This window comes from Raphanus sativus, chromosome 8, assembly GCF_000801105.2.
Source record: "Raphanus sativus cultivar WK10039 chromosome 8, ASM80110v3, whole genome shotgun sequence".
Lineage (NCBI taxonomy): Eukaryota > Viridiplantae > Streptophyta > Magnoliopsida > Brassicales > Brassicaceae > Raphanus > Raphanus sativus.
In genome coordinates, this window is record NC_079518.1 from 15,210,727 (window position 1) to 15,227,077 (window position 16,351).

A 16,351-nucleotide genomic window follows, 5' to 3' on the forward strand; every position below is an offset into this window, starting at 1 on the left:
TGAAGCCTAAATATATAGATTTTCTAAAGCTATAACAAACCTCAATTAACACTTTAACGCCTTTTGCAAAAAAAAAAATTAACACTTCGAGAAACCACAAAATTTTTTGGATAAAAGATTATAAATAATTGATGGTAAATGAAAGACAAAAGAAAAAAAGAATACTTACATAATGCCCATTTTGTTTCTTTTTATTACCTTTAATACTGTTTAATTAATATTTCAAATACATTTGTTTATAAGAATACAAACTCCAAAAAATCAATCCTAGACCCTACCTAATCTTAAGGTAGACTTTTTCATTGATCCGGTTTTTTTTTTTCTGGAAGGTGGATTTGCTTAATGCTTACATTCATCCTGATGATGTAATCTTTATAAAAGGATTGGCAATTAGTTGATCGGGTAGGCCTGATTCTAATGGTTGGGCGTTCACAGATACTGGTCAATATACTGTTAAATTGGGTTACAAAATAGAATCTAAATTTCCGGATAAAGGCCTTCAGGTGGCTCCCTTTGGACCAGATACGAATGCATTATTAAGTTATACATGGAAATTGAACTGTTCGCCAAAGTTAAGACATTTTGTTTGGCAAGACAACGAAGGGATTATTCCGGTTGCAAAAATTTAAGGTCGCGAGGTATCACTAGTGAGCTACGGTGCAGTCTGTGTGGAGCTGAGGAATAATCCATTAATCATGTTCTTTTCGAGTGCCTACCGGCGTTGCAAATATGGGCTTTATCGAAAATCCCTTCAGTTCCGGGGTTTTTTCCAAGCTCATCCTTTTTCTCCAATATTGATTATTTGTTCTGGAGACTTTGAAAGATTATAATTATGATTCGTTCTCCTGGATTTTATGGTATATTTGGAATAATAGGAACAATAAGATTTGTACAAATAGATCGGGTGATCCGCAGGAAATCCTTCGAATTGCGTAAGTAGAAGCAGAGATTTGGGCAGATGCCCAAAAAATGAAACCACATCAGAGTCCGGTTAATAACCTGTCTTCTAACTGGTTGACTTTAGAGACTTCTAGAGTTTGTTTTTGTTGATGGAGCATGGAGTTCACAAGACAAGTTCTCATGCCAGGGTTAGTTCTGTAGAAACAGTGGTGCAACCGAGAAGATGATGGGAGCTATGAATCTCTGAAGAATCTTATCTTCTTTATATACCGAATGTGAAGCTTTGATCTGGTCTATGGAGTGCATGAAGACCCTAAATTTATCAGACGTAGTTTTTGCAACAGACTGTTCTCAACTGGTGAAGATGATGTCATCACTCGGAGAATGACCAGCTTTTGCTACACACTTGGAGGAGTTCCAGTGCAAAATCTAGTGGCGGACAAGCTGCCACGAGGTGCTATGTTCTCCTTTTGCTATGTTCTATGTCGATTCTATGAATATAAAAATTAAATTTGCTTTCATAATTTTCTTTGAAAGAATAATAAGGTAACAAACATAATTCAGAATCTTTTAGAGCAGTAATTTATGTTAATTCAGTTTCATCAGCTTTTAACTGTCTTATAAAAAATATAAAAAATTACATAGATGACTCTATGACCGGAAATTTTTACTCTTTTAAAATTTATATCTGATTTGATTACATCAATCCTTTCTATGAAAATCCATGTCCGATTGATTTTATTCACACTGTGATGAAAATCTTTTGTAAGTCTATTCTATTAATTTACATAATTGTAAAATAAATTAATTGGAACTCAAAAGTTAGAGTTCATTTTAGGTTTTTTTTTTAAAACTAGATAATTATGCGATTACAAATTATGAGAAATAATACAGATGATTTTACAACCGATAATTTTATCTACTTTATGAGATTGTATCACCTGAACCCCCCTATCGGATTTACGCTTGACAGTATTTTTTGTTCTATGTTGCAGATTTCTTGTAAGCATCTTCTCCATTAATTCATACTAGATCTTGACCCGTGCGACCGCACGGGTATTAATTTCCAGTTTTGATTTTTATTTATTTATACTAAATAGTATATTTGTAATATTTGATCGTTTTATATTGACTAAGCTTGGGGTGGGTATTTGGATACTCACTCGGATTCGGTTAAAATATATTCGGATTTAAGATTTTCGAGTTTAAAGATTCTATCTCTATTCAAGTATTTATAAATTTTGGTTTCAGTCTGATTCGGATCTTTGCAGGTTTGATAACCCGTTTAAACTATTTTTAATTTTTCAAAATTTATATATCTTTAACTTTCCCTAAATCTAAAAATAAAAATAATATAACATGTAAATTTGAGTAATGTAACCCAAAGTACCTAAATTAAAAACTAAAAATAAGTTTAACTTGAATATTTGGAGGAAGAATAAATATATATATTAAGTATTTGTGGTGTTTTGATTATTGTTTATCTACTTTAGATGTTTATTTTTGATTATTTTTTATATTTTAAATATTTTAAAGAACTTAAAATAGTTTATATCTTGGATATTAACTCGAAAAATAGCTAACATATTAAAGTATATAAATATGATTTAGATACATTTGAATATCTGAAATATTTCGTTCGGATAAGATTTGGTTATGGTTCTCTAGATACCAAAATGGTAAATCCGTTTAGATATTATCTAGTTCCGGTTTAAATTTGGTAATACTTTTTTCGTTCAGATTTTTTAAATGAAGAGTTAATATTATAATTGTCCAATAAAAATGTATTTTTTTGAATTTGACATTGATTTAATGGATAAGTAAATGAAATGTATTTAATTCAAATTTAATTTTAGAAAACACATTAATCTAAGTGAAAAAGACAAAGCATTAAAATATGAAATATTATTTAATTGTGTATTTAATTTTGGAAAACACATTAATCTAACTGAAAAAGACAAGCATTGAAATAGGAAACTCAATTTAATTCTCAGTGGCATAGAAGTGTAATTAAATTTGAAAACTAATGGTATTTCTATATGTGTACTTCTGTTTTAATAAGATAGATAATTTCATATTTTTGGGAATCGAAATCCATACGTTCTGGTGTAGAAACATTAATGAACTATTAGTCAAACTACCAAACCACTTTAGGCTTTTGGTTAATTAACCACAAAATCAAATAAATTGGTGGCAAAGCCGAATAATTTGGAGTTAAACCGATTGCTTTTTTTTTTCTTTCTAAAAAGCAACTACCCATGCACATAATTATAGTGGCTATGTTTCACTTAACCCGTGAAACCCAAAGTTAATCGACCCAAAACTTATTGTTTTCAGCACAACCACAAATTAGTAGTGGCTAAACCATGGTTGTTGTTTAACCCATAATCATTGTCCCTAGACTCTAACCCTACAATTATATTTACACAATTCTAATTATTACTACATATTATATAACCAAAACATATTTTATAACATAACAATTTCTTACAACATATTTTTATTACATAAACATTGTACAACGTTTTTACATCATTTTAATATTTGGCACATATTTTACTACATATTTTACAACATCGACTAACCTGAATCATCATCCGAATACGAACCACTACTAGAATCACCATAATCTTCTGATATATATTCATTGTTTGGAATATTCACAGGGACACTTTCATTATCTGAAAAATCGTCAATGGTGTATGCTTCAAATCTTAACATACAAATTTATGCAACATGATCATGTATATCATCTTTTTTTTTTTGCTAAATTATATTCAAATTAAAATGCATGAGACCAAAGAGTTTTACAAGCATTACTTAGTGGCCAAGAGCCAATAATTAGAACCAAACGTGAACCCAAAGAACCCAAAAAAAATGACATCTAAACCCGAGAGAAACAGTTGCGGAGGTGCTGAAGTGATTTGCGCTGGAAGAGGAGACATGCCGCATCACAGTGTACAGAGTGTGAGATGAGAAGAAGTGTTTTAAGCTACCCAAGTTTGGAACAGAGCAGAAGAGAAAGCTGGATCCGCACCTCGAATTGCAGCGATTTTGCGCCTTATCAGGAGGTCAATCTCCTTGGAAATAGAAGTGGCTGATCGGAAGTTGGAGCGGTGGATACGAGTGTTACGCTCAGACCAAGTGAAGTAAATTGTTGCTTGCCAGACTAGATGTAGAAGAAGACGCCACTCGCGAGTATACGTCCTTGATTTCAAAGCTTGGAGGGCGTCATTCCATTGACATGGAGGTGTTGAAATAGGGCTGCCAGATAAGAGGTCCCTCCAGATGCAGTAAGAGTACCTACAGTTGAAAAACAGATGATCTCTGGATTCTTGGCCAGAGTTACACAAGACACAGTTCCCATCTACACCGAGTCCCCAGGTCGCCATTCTGTCTTTAGTGGGACATCTATCAAGCACAAACAACCAAGCGAGAAATTTATGCTTAGGGATACCACCAGAGAACCACACTTGCTGATGCCAAGAAACCGTTGGAGCAGCAGAGCGCAGGAAATCATAAGTGTTTCTCGCAGAGTAGGTAAGAGATCTTTTACCATTCGGTATCCATTCATACTCATCTCTTAAGTCAGTGAGGACTAATGTAGATAGAAATGTCTGAACATTCACCTGCCTTTCAGATCGAGCTGGTGGGAGATTCCAAGAACCAAGCTCCCATAGCTCCGCCAGCGTTGTAGTATTGGGAACTCCCGATTGACGCGATCCCTCTCCTTGAAGGTAGTTCCGGATGTTCCCGTAAGGGGACCAGTTACTCGACCAGTAGTAGCAAGTCTCACCGTTACCCACACGGAGTTTTATCCACTGATACATTGTATCTCGAAGCAGCAGTAGGTGGTTGGCAAACCAAGAATACTTTTGCTTTGTGTTAATCACCCAAAAGTTGTTGATGTCCCCATCTAACACTTCTGTAGTGTACCATGATGCCCAGATAGAGTCCGTCTTGAAGAAAAGGATCCAGATAAGCTTCATCGCATATGCCCGGTTCCATATCACCCAATTCTTCAGTCCCAAACCTCCTTCCTTTTTTGGTGTTGAAACCTTTTCCCACGCGACCTTTGCTGCACCATTTCCATCGAGTTTCCCTTTCCACAGAAACTTTGAGCACAAGAAATCAATCTCAGCAAGGCACGCTTTTGGAATTATATAGGCAGAGGTCCAAAAGTTGATCAGCCCCGAGATGACTGTTGAGATTAGCTGAAGCCTGCCCGCAAATGAAAGGGAGCGAACCGTCCAAGATAGGAATCGTGATTTAATGGCCTGTAGCAGAGGAGCGCAGTTGATGAGAGAGAGCTTCTTGGTGCACAGCGGCACGCCCAGATACCGCACCGGTAGTGTCCCAGAGGTGAGTCCTGTGGCCTTCTTAATTCTCTCCACCTCATGTGGCTTTAGTCCTGCTGTGAAGATAGAAGTTTTTTGCAGGCTGATTCCAAGACCCGATCTGTTTTCAAAATCCTGCAATATCTGTAAAACACACTCAACAGATTCCACATTTCCATCACAAAAGATCAAGAGGTCGTCAGCAAAGCAGAGATGGGTTAGCCCTGTTCTTGCACATTTAGGATGGTATTTGAGATGGCCTTGCACAGCTGCCCTGTTGAGAGAGAGGGACAGACAGTTCATGGCAAGAACGAACAAGTACGGGGACAATGGATCACCTTGACGGAGGCCTCTCTTGCCTTTGAAGTAGCCGTGTAGCGAGCCATTAAATCCAACAGAAAATGACGTCGTGCAGACACAAGCTTGAACCCATCGTATGAACAGCTCAGGTAGCTCAAGACCCCTCATGCACTGAAATATAAATTCCCATCGGATGGTGTCAAACGCCTTAGCAATATCCACCTTAATTGTTATCCTCTTAGGACCTCCATTCCGATGGTAACCTTGAACTATTTCAGATGCCAACAGAGTGTTTTCAATGAGAAGCCGCCCCTTGACAAACGCCGTTTGATTCGGTAAGATCACCTCGGAGAGAATGGCCTTCAGTTTCTTGACCAGAATCTTGGAGATGGCTTTGTAAGTTGTGTTGCAGCATGAGATGGGTCTGTAGTCCGTGATAGCTGCAGCACCTGGCTTTTTAGGAACCAGAGTAAGAATGTAGAGTTTGTGGAAGAAGGCAGGAAGCAGGAGATAAAGAATTGGTTGATAGCAGCAGTTGTTTCCTCCCCAACTATAGACCACGCTGATTTGAAAAAGGCTGAAGTGTAACCGTCAGGGCCAGGAGATTTGTTGGGGTTTATTTTGAGAAGCATTGTTGAGATTTCTGCACCAGTAGGATGCAGCGCCATGGAGTCTCGTTGCTGCTGTGAGCACCTGAAAGTAGTAAGTTGCTGAAACCAGAGAATGGAGGAAGATAGTTGAGGCAACACCGTCGGAGCTAAGAGCTTCATGAAATGGTCAACAGCAATCTGACAGATTTGGTTGGGGTCCGTGATGAGATCGCCATTAGGAAGTAAGAGAGACATGATGGCGTTGTAGGAGTAATGTGCAGCAGCCACTTTCATGAAGAATAGCGTGTTCTGATCCCCCAGTTGCAGCCAATTTATTCTTGATTTCTGCTTGAAAAAAGCCTCTTCAATGCCTCGGAGGAAAGTCCATTTATGGTGTAACATCTGCTCAGCTTCAAAGTTCTCTGTTGTGGGCTCCTTCAGTGATTTAACCTGCAAAACTTTAAGCAAATCATTAGTAATCCTCACTCTTTTCTGAATATCAGAAAACCTCTCTTTATTTAGTGTTTTTATCGCTCTTTTGATCTGTTTCAGTTTAAAGGCTAACACATGGAGGTCTACTGCTCTACTTCCGCAAAGGATCCAAGCTGTCTCAATCGACTCCAAGAACAGCGGGTGGTTGGTGAGAAGGTTTAGGAATTTGAAAGGTCTGGTGCCAGTGTAAGGTAGCGGGGTGGAAAGGTTAATGAGACAAGGGGTGTGGTCTGAGAATTCATAGGGAAGAAAGGTTGCACTACTGTCCGGAAAGCTGTCCAGCCATGTTTCATTCACCAACGTCCTGTCAAGCTTTTTCGTCGTTGGGCCAGTGGGGCTTTTGTTAGTCCAAGTGTGGGAGCTTCCCTGGAATCGTAGGTCCATCAGTCCTAGTTCCAGCAAGTTGTCACTAAACTCAAGCATGTCGGGAGTTAAGTGATCAATAGAAGGGGAAGAATGCTCGGAGTGATGCAAAATCTGATTCATATCGCCTCCTATAATCCAGCATCTGTTTTCAAGAAAATGGGTAGTTTGTACTTCTCTGAGATCTTCCCATAGCGGCTTTCGTTCTTCTCTGCCATTAAAAGCGTATACAGCAGTGAAGAAGAAATCAGAAGCACCCGGCACTGAGACATTGCAGGTGATCGATTGACTTGACTGATGAACAATGTGGAGGGTTGCCGGGAATTTCCAGAGTAAAATGATTCTTCCGTCTGGGTCAGTGTCATGATTTGAAGAGAAGCTCCAGCCGTGATAGACACGCTGCAAAATAGGGTTCAGGTTCGGTTCCTTTATATGGCTTTCCAAAATAGCACCAACTATAGGCTGGTGAGAAGCAAGCCACTGAGCAAAAGGCCTATGCTTGTCCGGATCATTAAATCCACGGACATTCCAAAAAAAAGCTTTTGTACACATAATTAAAGGGGGGGTGTGAGCCTTCCCTTGAGAGGGAGAACTCACGGCTACGGGTGAAGGAGTAGAGGATGATTCAAGGTCAAAAAGAAGGGGAGCAAAAGGGTTAGAGTTTGTGATGATAGAAAAGTGTTTAGGGGAAGAGGGGCTTTTTGAGGGGTTTTTAGGGGGAAGAGAGGCAGGGGGAAGGGTAAAAGGGTTAGCAGCAGTAATGGAAGAGGATGGTTGAGATTTTTCTGGTGGATGAGGAGGGTGCGGGATAATAGGGCGGTCTACAAAAGGAGCAGACAAAGCTAGAACACAATCAAGTTTGCCGACAGGGGAAGATTCCTCCATTGCAGAGTCACCTTCTTGGATTGGAGGAATAGAGGGGAGGTCAACAGTTGGGATCCCTGAAGAAGGTACAGCAATTGGTTCAGCAGCAGAAGTTGTTTCAGCAGCAGTAAGCGGTTCTGTGCTCGTAGATGCCTCCCCTGCAACATCAATGGCCATGTCAGTAGCTACTGGGTTAACTGAAGTATCCGCTGAAGCAGGAGTTGATTCAGCAGGAGATGATTCAGGTTGCTGTTCGAGTGGTGAAGGAGTTTTGGAGGATGGATGTTTCTGCCGCACTTGAGTCCACTCCTGAGGGCCTTTGGGACAGTTTCTCATGAGATGGCCAGCTTGCTTGCAGGAATAACAAACAGATTTGGGGTCTTTTTTGGAGGCGGATTTACCTGCTGCAGGGGGAGTAACATTCTTTGGGGGAGGAGGGAGCATCGGACAATTTCTCAAGATATGACCTATTTCTTTGCAGTGCGAACATATCGGAGGTACCCAAGGATATTCAACGGACACCTCAACGAAGGACCCATTCTGCCTGCCAACTTCAATAACCGACGGAAGAGGGAGAGAAGCATCAACTTCCACCTTAACATGTGCCACACTGATACTCGTAAGATTGAGAGTCCAGTCGTCAGTCTCTTTCGGCTCACCAATCTGTCCTGCTATGTGACTGAGGCCTTGACGATGGATTAAGTCAAATGGTACCCCAATCAAATGCGCCCATAGTTGTATCCGTTTCAGAGAGGGGGAGTAGTCATCCGCGTGCGCAGCCCATTGAGATACATGAAACATGGTGGTATCCACATACCAGAAGGCTTTTTGAGTAATCTTTTGACGGATGAACTCGTTTGGAAGCCTTACTAGAACAGAGTTAGTGGCCGGAGACATGTGGATTTCCAAATGCTTTCCTTTTCCCCACATGTAATTCAACACATTTTGGATGAGAGTGTAGGCTGGTAGCCTCCCAAAGAACCTACAAACCACAAAATCACGATGAAGCTCTGCTCCCTGCTCATAGACTTCTTCAGGAATGATCACCCTAGGAACGCCTTCAGGGGAGAGCGACACTGGAGATAGCCGAGAAAGGGAACGATCGATAGTCTTCTTTACTTTTGAAGCCCAATCGTTCGCAATAGGGTTTGCAGGGGAAGGGGTCTGAACAGAGGGGGCATAGACGGAGGTTTGTCGGGAGCGGAAAAAGGTTGAGGTGAGGGCTTGGGGGGGAGAGGATTGGGAGGAGCAGTGAAGTTTATGGGTTTAAGGGAGTAGGGGGAACCACCCAAGATTCCAGTAGAACCGGGGGGAGGAAGACAAGGTGGGAGAGGAGGGTTTGAGCCAATTTGAAAAGTCGGTTTTGGTACTGTAGATACTGTAGTCGGGTTACTGTTCGCAGATCTAGTAATCAGAACAAGGAAGTAGGGGTTAGAGTAGGAATCAAGGAGAGAAGCGGCTGAGGGAGGGGAGGGAGGATAGCCCGCAACAGTAGAGGAGGAGGGAGGAGGGATCGAACCAGAGGTGGAGGAAGGGGAAGCAGAGAGAGGGAGGGAAGAGGACGAGGGGGTTTGAGAGGAGAGTTACGGCTAGGGGGGAGAGGAGGAAACTGGAAGGGATCGGGTGGGTCTGGAAGGGGCGGAGGACGGCTGAGGGAGCCGGCCGGAGCTGCTGGGTCCGATGAGGAAGCGAGAGAGAAAGTTAACCAAGGGTTAGCCATTTTGGTGCGGATATTATCATGTATATCATCTTGCCATGCGGTTAATGCAAGTTCTAAGGCTTCGTTCAAAGATCTGTTGATCACCTCCATATATGTAGATTTTGTTTTTCAGAAGACGCGTCAGAGACGTGTGGAGGTCAGTTGCTGGATCTAGCTGGATCTCTAGATGTGTGTTGGAGGATCTAGTTGTGGTTATGTTGTGATAGTCCTCTATCGCTGCCAGGTTAAGCCTGTGTTATTTCTAATGCCGGCTGCCTTTGACTCTTGTGATGGGGCTTTTGTTCTTCAACCTTCTTTTCAGTACTGGTTAAGAAGGTTTGAGAGTATGTTGAGGAGTACGCATATTCTTTACTTTGAAGTGGAGTTGTTAAACCATTTTTTTTCTCTCTCTTTCCTCCTCAATTTGGTAGATGAATAATCTCTTGGGTGTATTTGTTTAGCTATGTCTCCTAGTCCTAGGTGGCTCATCCTTGATTGGATGTACCAATTGAAAGAGGTTCATATTTTAACCTTCCAAGAGCTGGTTTGGGTTACTTCGATTTATTATCTTTTTTTTGTTTTGGTTGTTGGGGAATTTAATGTGCTGGTTATTAGTCTCTTTTTTTTTTTTTGGTTATTAGTCTCTTGCATTGTAAGCAGTGGTGAAGCCAGTGCAGCAACTAAAAGGGAACGTGCACCCATAATTTTTAGCAATATTTAATATTTTGTATGCAAAACCATAATGAATCAGCAATAAAAGATGGTTATAGTGCTTTTGTGCACCCTTTGATGGCTTGGGTTCTATTCCTACAATGTCGTTTATTTTATTCAATATCAGATGTGCATCCATTAAAGATCTTTCTGCATTCGCCCTGATTGCAAGCCTTTATTTTGTGTAGTTTCGTTTTTTGGGGCGTAGACTCTGATGTCGTCAGCCTTTGTAATCGTCAGTTGTGTTAGTTTTAAGTGTTCTAGAGATGGAAGAAAAAGGAAAAAAGAAAAATTGGTATTGGTGTAATTCATGACGCAGCTGAGACTTTTCAAGTGTCCCCGTGAAAACATGTCGTGGTCTCTTCCATCTACCAATGAAAATTACCCAAACTACGAGTCTACGAGCCACTTTTTAATACTCCTTTTTACTATATTACTTTTATAAAGTCCCAAATGATGATATACGCAGATTTTATTCATGAAGAAACCAATAGTTATTAAATAAATGTAAAAAGTGATTCCACATTACAGCAAAAGAAAAAAAAAGAAGATTAATAAATAAACCATGATACAAGATATACCTAATAAAAGAAACACGACACACACACACATATATATAATGCTTATTTTAGAGATATAGTAGCATTTTTGCTTATGATTTTATTGTTATTGAATTATGAAAAAGGAGCCCTATGAGGAGCACCTTTTCTTCTGCTACCAAGTGAAAGAACAATCCCAGGCGAGTAATTAGTCTCTTTTTTCTTTTTCCTTTTATCCTTATTACTATTGTTACCCTCCTCCCACTGATCTGACATTAACATAATATCGTCCGTATCTTCCTCCATTGTTGATATCTCTCCGAGCTGATCGTGTCCATCCATTCTCAAACTTGAAAACGTGAAATCCGATTCATTGATTCTATAGAGAATGCTTGATAAATCATCTCCTTGATATAGTAAGTAATCTACCTACACATATATTTTAAAAGTTTTAAAACATTGATAGGTACATAACTGTGTCATATAAAATGATAAGAGATGCAGCTAATATTGGAATGATAGTTCATAAACCTAGGACAGTGCCCACTTTGTACTTTTACATGTGTTTAAGAAAACTAAACAATGGAACACATAATCCAAGGAAATATATACATGATTATTATAAAGAAAATAAAAACAGCTGTTTTCCAATTTTTTGTTTTTCATCTTTAGAATAATGATTTGTTTTAAAAAATCATGTCATATAGTTGAAAGTTGATGCAATCATTATATTATACTATCATTTTTAAAATTTACTCGAATAAAAACAATAAATAAGTGAATCTCATGAACTAATGGGTCTCACTTTGTCATACATGGGTCAACTATGTCAACATCTATAACTAAGATTTTGTTAAGGAGCCGATAAAAGTTAACAATAACAAAATTTCTATAAATACATATGTATCTTTATGTTTTTGTTGATATCAGAACCGTATTGTTCTGTATATACCATTCCAAACCTAAATTTCTATGCTTTTCACTAGGTAAATTTTATAAATCAAAGTTTAGAGTTTAGCATTTTTAAGTTTTAACTTTACAAATTCAGGACAATTTGAAATTAAGAGAAGAAAGGTACTCAATAATTATTATATATATATAATATTAAAATTAAGCACATAATTGAGTTATGTTATATATTATGCTATATTGTTTAGAATCTTTTTGGATACTACGTAATGGAGATATCTTAGGATTCAAACATTCCAAGTAAATTAAATTTCAAAAAGAATGTGCCTTGATCAAAATTACCTTGCAAGAGAGGGAACAAAAGTTGAAGGGTTCTTGGAGGATTCTATCACAAGTGAAGCAAACATTTGAAGAGACCTTAGCTCTTGATTGTGGTCTTTGGTTTATGAATATCACTTTGGCTCCATTAATTGTATATGGCTGAATATTAAATTTTATCAATTAGTAACAAACTATGACAACAATAATTCAAAGCTTTATAAGAGTAGCTAGGATCACCTGAATATATGAACAATCTATGAGCTTCTCAAGATCACTCAGCCGAACGACATCGTGGTATACATATCGTCTCACCTGCCATTTCGTAAACAAAAGGGATTAACAGCTAGAATCTAAACTATTGGGGATAATAACATTCCTAAGTGCCTCAGAAAACTTCCTGCTTTACTTCCCTCAAGCACAACAGGGTAACTATAAAGAAAAATAACATTATTAAATCTTATAATTAGGGCCATGATTCCTTTTGGATTTACACCCAATTTTTTTGGGAAATAGTAAATAAAATGATACAAAATTTTGAATTATGATATAGAAACAAAACCGGTGGAAAGAAGTAAATGGAAGTGAAGGAAAAGGAATTTGGTCAAAGCTTTGATGTTCTTTGAAAGCAACAACTCAAGAGAAGTTGAACAGAGAGAAGACAATAAATTTAAAGAAACCAAGCAAATCTGAAAAGATAAAGAATAAATAAAAGATGAGAAAAGATACATACTATATATAGAAACAATCCAAATCAAAATAATAGACAATTCAAGTCCAATTTTATCAATGGTATATACATACATGATATAGTGTTTACATTCTGGATTTTGCTTTTGAACTTCTATAGTAATTAGAGATATTACATGTCTAGAGCAATCGAGTCAAATCTGACCTAAAGGTTACACTTTAGATTAAATATGCAGATAAAAACTAGGAAAATAGTTTTTTTGGGGCAGCATGAAGATGGCTTAAAGGGTCAAAATTTCATGTTAAAAAAAAGGGTCAACATTTCATTGCGAGTGAACTATTTTTTTTGTGTGGGGAAATTTACCTGTAGAAGGGGATGAGAGCGATGTGAAGAGAGGCAGTGCGGACAAACACTGAGACAACAGAGCAAGCAAAAGACGTTCTTCTCGCTTTTACGGCGACTCTCGTGGATCCCACAGCTCGAGAAGAAAGTTTCTGCCATTAGTCCTTCAAGCCATGCAGGTTTCCTCGCCACCATCATCATCATCTGTTCCTCCTCATGACCTTCTCTCATCATTTTAGATTTATCTGACAAGACCCAGATGGAAAAAGATGAAGAAGAGATTGAGTTTGATTGTGTGCTTTGGGGCTGGTGTTTTTTTTTTCTTTTAGGTTGGAGAGTGTATGAAGAAGAGTGAGTGTAAATGTTTATATAATGTGTGGATTGTATTGTATACGTGTATGTGTGTATATATGTACGTATGTATATATGTACGTATGTATGGGCTTTGTGTTATGTTAAGGAGGTTACAGAATTATTGTTGCTACGTATAGAGAGAGAAAGTGTTGTTGGGTGGAAGAGCAAGAGAGAGAGAATGTCTTTTATTAAGAAAACGAAACACTTTTTTGATCAAAAGAAAAAAAAGAAAACGAAACACTTCCCACAAATCAAATCTTTTTTTTTATTGAGAGAGGAGACGTGAGTGTGACAAAGTGTCATTTATCAAATGGACAAGAGAAATTATAAATCCTAAAGCGATGTCTTTTGTTGCCAGAAAACACAATAACCCAATTCGAAATTCGAAGTTTATGATTTTGATTTACATGGAACCAATATATTGGAACTGAGATCTTCACGAGGGGATTATCTTTTTCTTTTGAAACTTTTTTTTTTTTGTAACTTAGTTTTCTTTTGAAACTTCCTTTGAATAAAATTGTAAGATAAGTCGCAAACGTATATCCCCTTTGTGTGTATTTGTTATGATATATTTTCGTGAAAGGAAAAAAAGTGTCTCTGAGTATTAGTTTGTTACTTTGGAGGAATCTAAGGTTAATTTACCTTTTCCGGTTGTGTGGCTCATGTTTCCCTTTGCTCAACCTACCAAAAAATTGCTATAAGAAATATTATTTTGTGGAATAGCTATTATACAGACACTACAAAAAATCACACAAATTCCAAAAGAAAAAGTCTATCAAGATTAAGTCATCAGAAAACGAAAAAATCTGCTGAAAATTTATCGGAGTGTCTCAACGAATTCCCGACTGAATCAGAGTTTTTCTTTGGAAAATCGTCCCAATAAAAGAAATCCATTGAAGATATACCTTCGGAATTTGTCGCAAAAAATAAATCCATCGAAAATCTTTAAAAAAGTTTCAGATATTTTCAAAAAATATTTTAATTCTTTTTTAAAATTATATAAAATAAACAAAACATTTTTAAAATATACAACATATATAAATAAAATTAGAATTATAATATTAAAATATAAAATAACTAAAAACTGAATTCCAAATCTAAGGAATCATAAATAAAAAACCATATCCTAATCTAACAAATTTTTAAAATTATATTAAAATTTAAAATCAAAAAGTTAAGGATTTTTTTAAAAATATTTATAATAATAAAAAGATATGTAAGAAATAAAAAATATATTTAAAAGTTCAAATGTTTTTATAAAAATAATAAAACTTGGATAAAATGCTTCAGAAAAGATAAAATATATTTAAAAATATATAAATGTATTGTAAATTTTTTAAAAATTATTAAAAAGAGATGTTTCACGTTTTATGATATATATTTAATAAATTTCAAAAAATGTTTTTATATATTCAAAACATTTGTAAAAACGTTTTTTCAAGTGGAATACTATAAAAATGATTTAAAAAAGTTTTAAACTAAATATAATTATATAAGAATGTAAAAATTAGTTTATTCAAAACAAAACATCTTATAAATTTAATAAACAGAAAATATTATTTCTAAAACTAAAAAACCTAACACAAACAACAAAATCTTCAACTACCTTTCAATCCTAAATCCCTAAAAATAACTTTCACATCACTAAAATCAACAACATAACATGTTTTTAATATCTAACAATCTCACTAAAAATGAAAAACGTACATGATGGAATCCTAGCGGATTTCCGACGGAGCGTGTATATATTTCAATGGACGACTCCAAATCACAAACTATCAGGAATTCGTAGAAATTTCCTACGGATTCGCGAGGGACTCCCAACAGATTAGATAAACTCATCGGAAATCTGTCTGATATTTCATCGGTAATCAGCTTATTTTCTTGTAGTGAGAATACATTACTAAATTAATTATCTATCGGGAACTGTATCAATCTATGCCACAAATAGAAAACACATTATTTTCCATGCGTGTGTATGTATATAACACACAACAACGATATACCATTCTATTTGTTCTATCGATATAGATTAGATTGTTTAAACATGAATGTAGCTATAAAAATAATTTTATTTCTTTCATATTATAAGAATAGTAGTGCTACAAAGGAGTGAAAATGAGCAATGAGGAATGAGTAAAAAAGAGCAAGAAGATGAAATAGAAACAGAGAAGGATGAGGAAGAAGGAAAATAAAAGGAGGGGTGAGATAGTAGAGGATAATGAGATATTAAATAATGAGGAGTGATAAAGAAAAAGAAAAAAGAATGTAGAGGACATGGTCCGAAAGAATGAGAAGTTAGGAGTCAGGTGGAGGAGAAGGTGTGAGGAGTGAGAAGGAAAGAAAGGGAGAAGAAGAAGAGTAAGATAGATGAAAAGGGGTGAGGCGGAGGAACGAGATTTGAGGAAAAAAAAGAGGAAGAGAAATGAGAGAAAGGTAAAGAGGAAAATGAAGAAGAAAAAATATTTTCACATACTATGTGGTGCTTTCAAAATAGAGGTGGCAAAGTAGGAGAAAAAAATTTGTGAGTGATGAAGAAAAACAAAGATAGGACAAAGAGGAAAAAAGTGGAGATAGGAGAGATATGAGGAAGATGAGGAGCAAGATGTGAAATGAACTATGAAGAGGAGGAGGAAGTATTATACTAAACTATATTATTCCATTAAAATATAATAGTATATGGTATTTACAATATACTATAACTAATCAGATATCAGTTGTTTGAGGAGAACAAAACGAAAATGTAAAAAACATGAGAGAAGGTTTAGAGTTTTGGTTGAGTTTGAAATTCTAGACAAATCAAGTCATATAAAATTCTTCAATATATATGTTTAAGTATTAGGTATCATTTGAAGTGGAGATTAGAATATATTATAGTATTATAATTTTAAACTCAACCCTTTTCTTAATCTGACATGATACATCACATGTTATAAAAATAT

General features: G+C 36.6%; 1 protein-coding gene across 1 annotated transcript; it reads right to left on the minus strand.

Moving 5' to 3' along the window:
- Window positions 1–10,732: 10,732 nt before the first annotated feature.
- Window positions 10,733–13,512, minus strand: LOC108821218 (protein RGF1 INDUCIBLE TRANSCRIPTION FACTOR 1-like). The gene is made up of 4 exons (XM_018594264.2): window positions 13,077–13,512; window positions 12,263–12,337; window positions 12,047–12,184; window positions 10,733–11,224 (listed from the first exon to the last, which is right to left on the minus strand). The coding sequence occupies exons 1-4, from the start codon at window positions 13,287–13,289 to the stop codon at window positions 10,931–10,933; spliced, it is 720 nt and encodes a 239-aa protein (XP_018449766.2). The 5' UTR covers window positions 13,290–13,512; the 3' UTR covers window positions 10,733–10,930.
- Window positions 13,513–16,351: the final 2,839 nt, after the last annotated feature.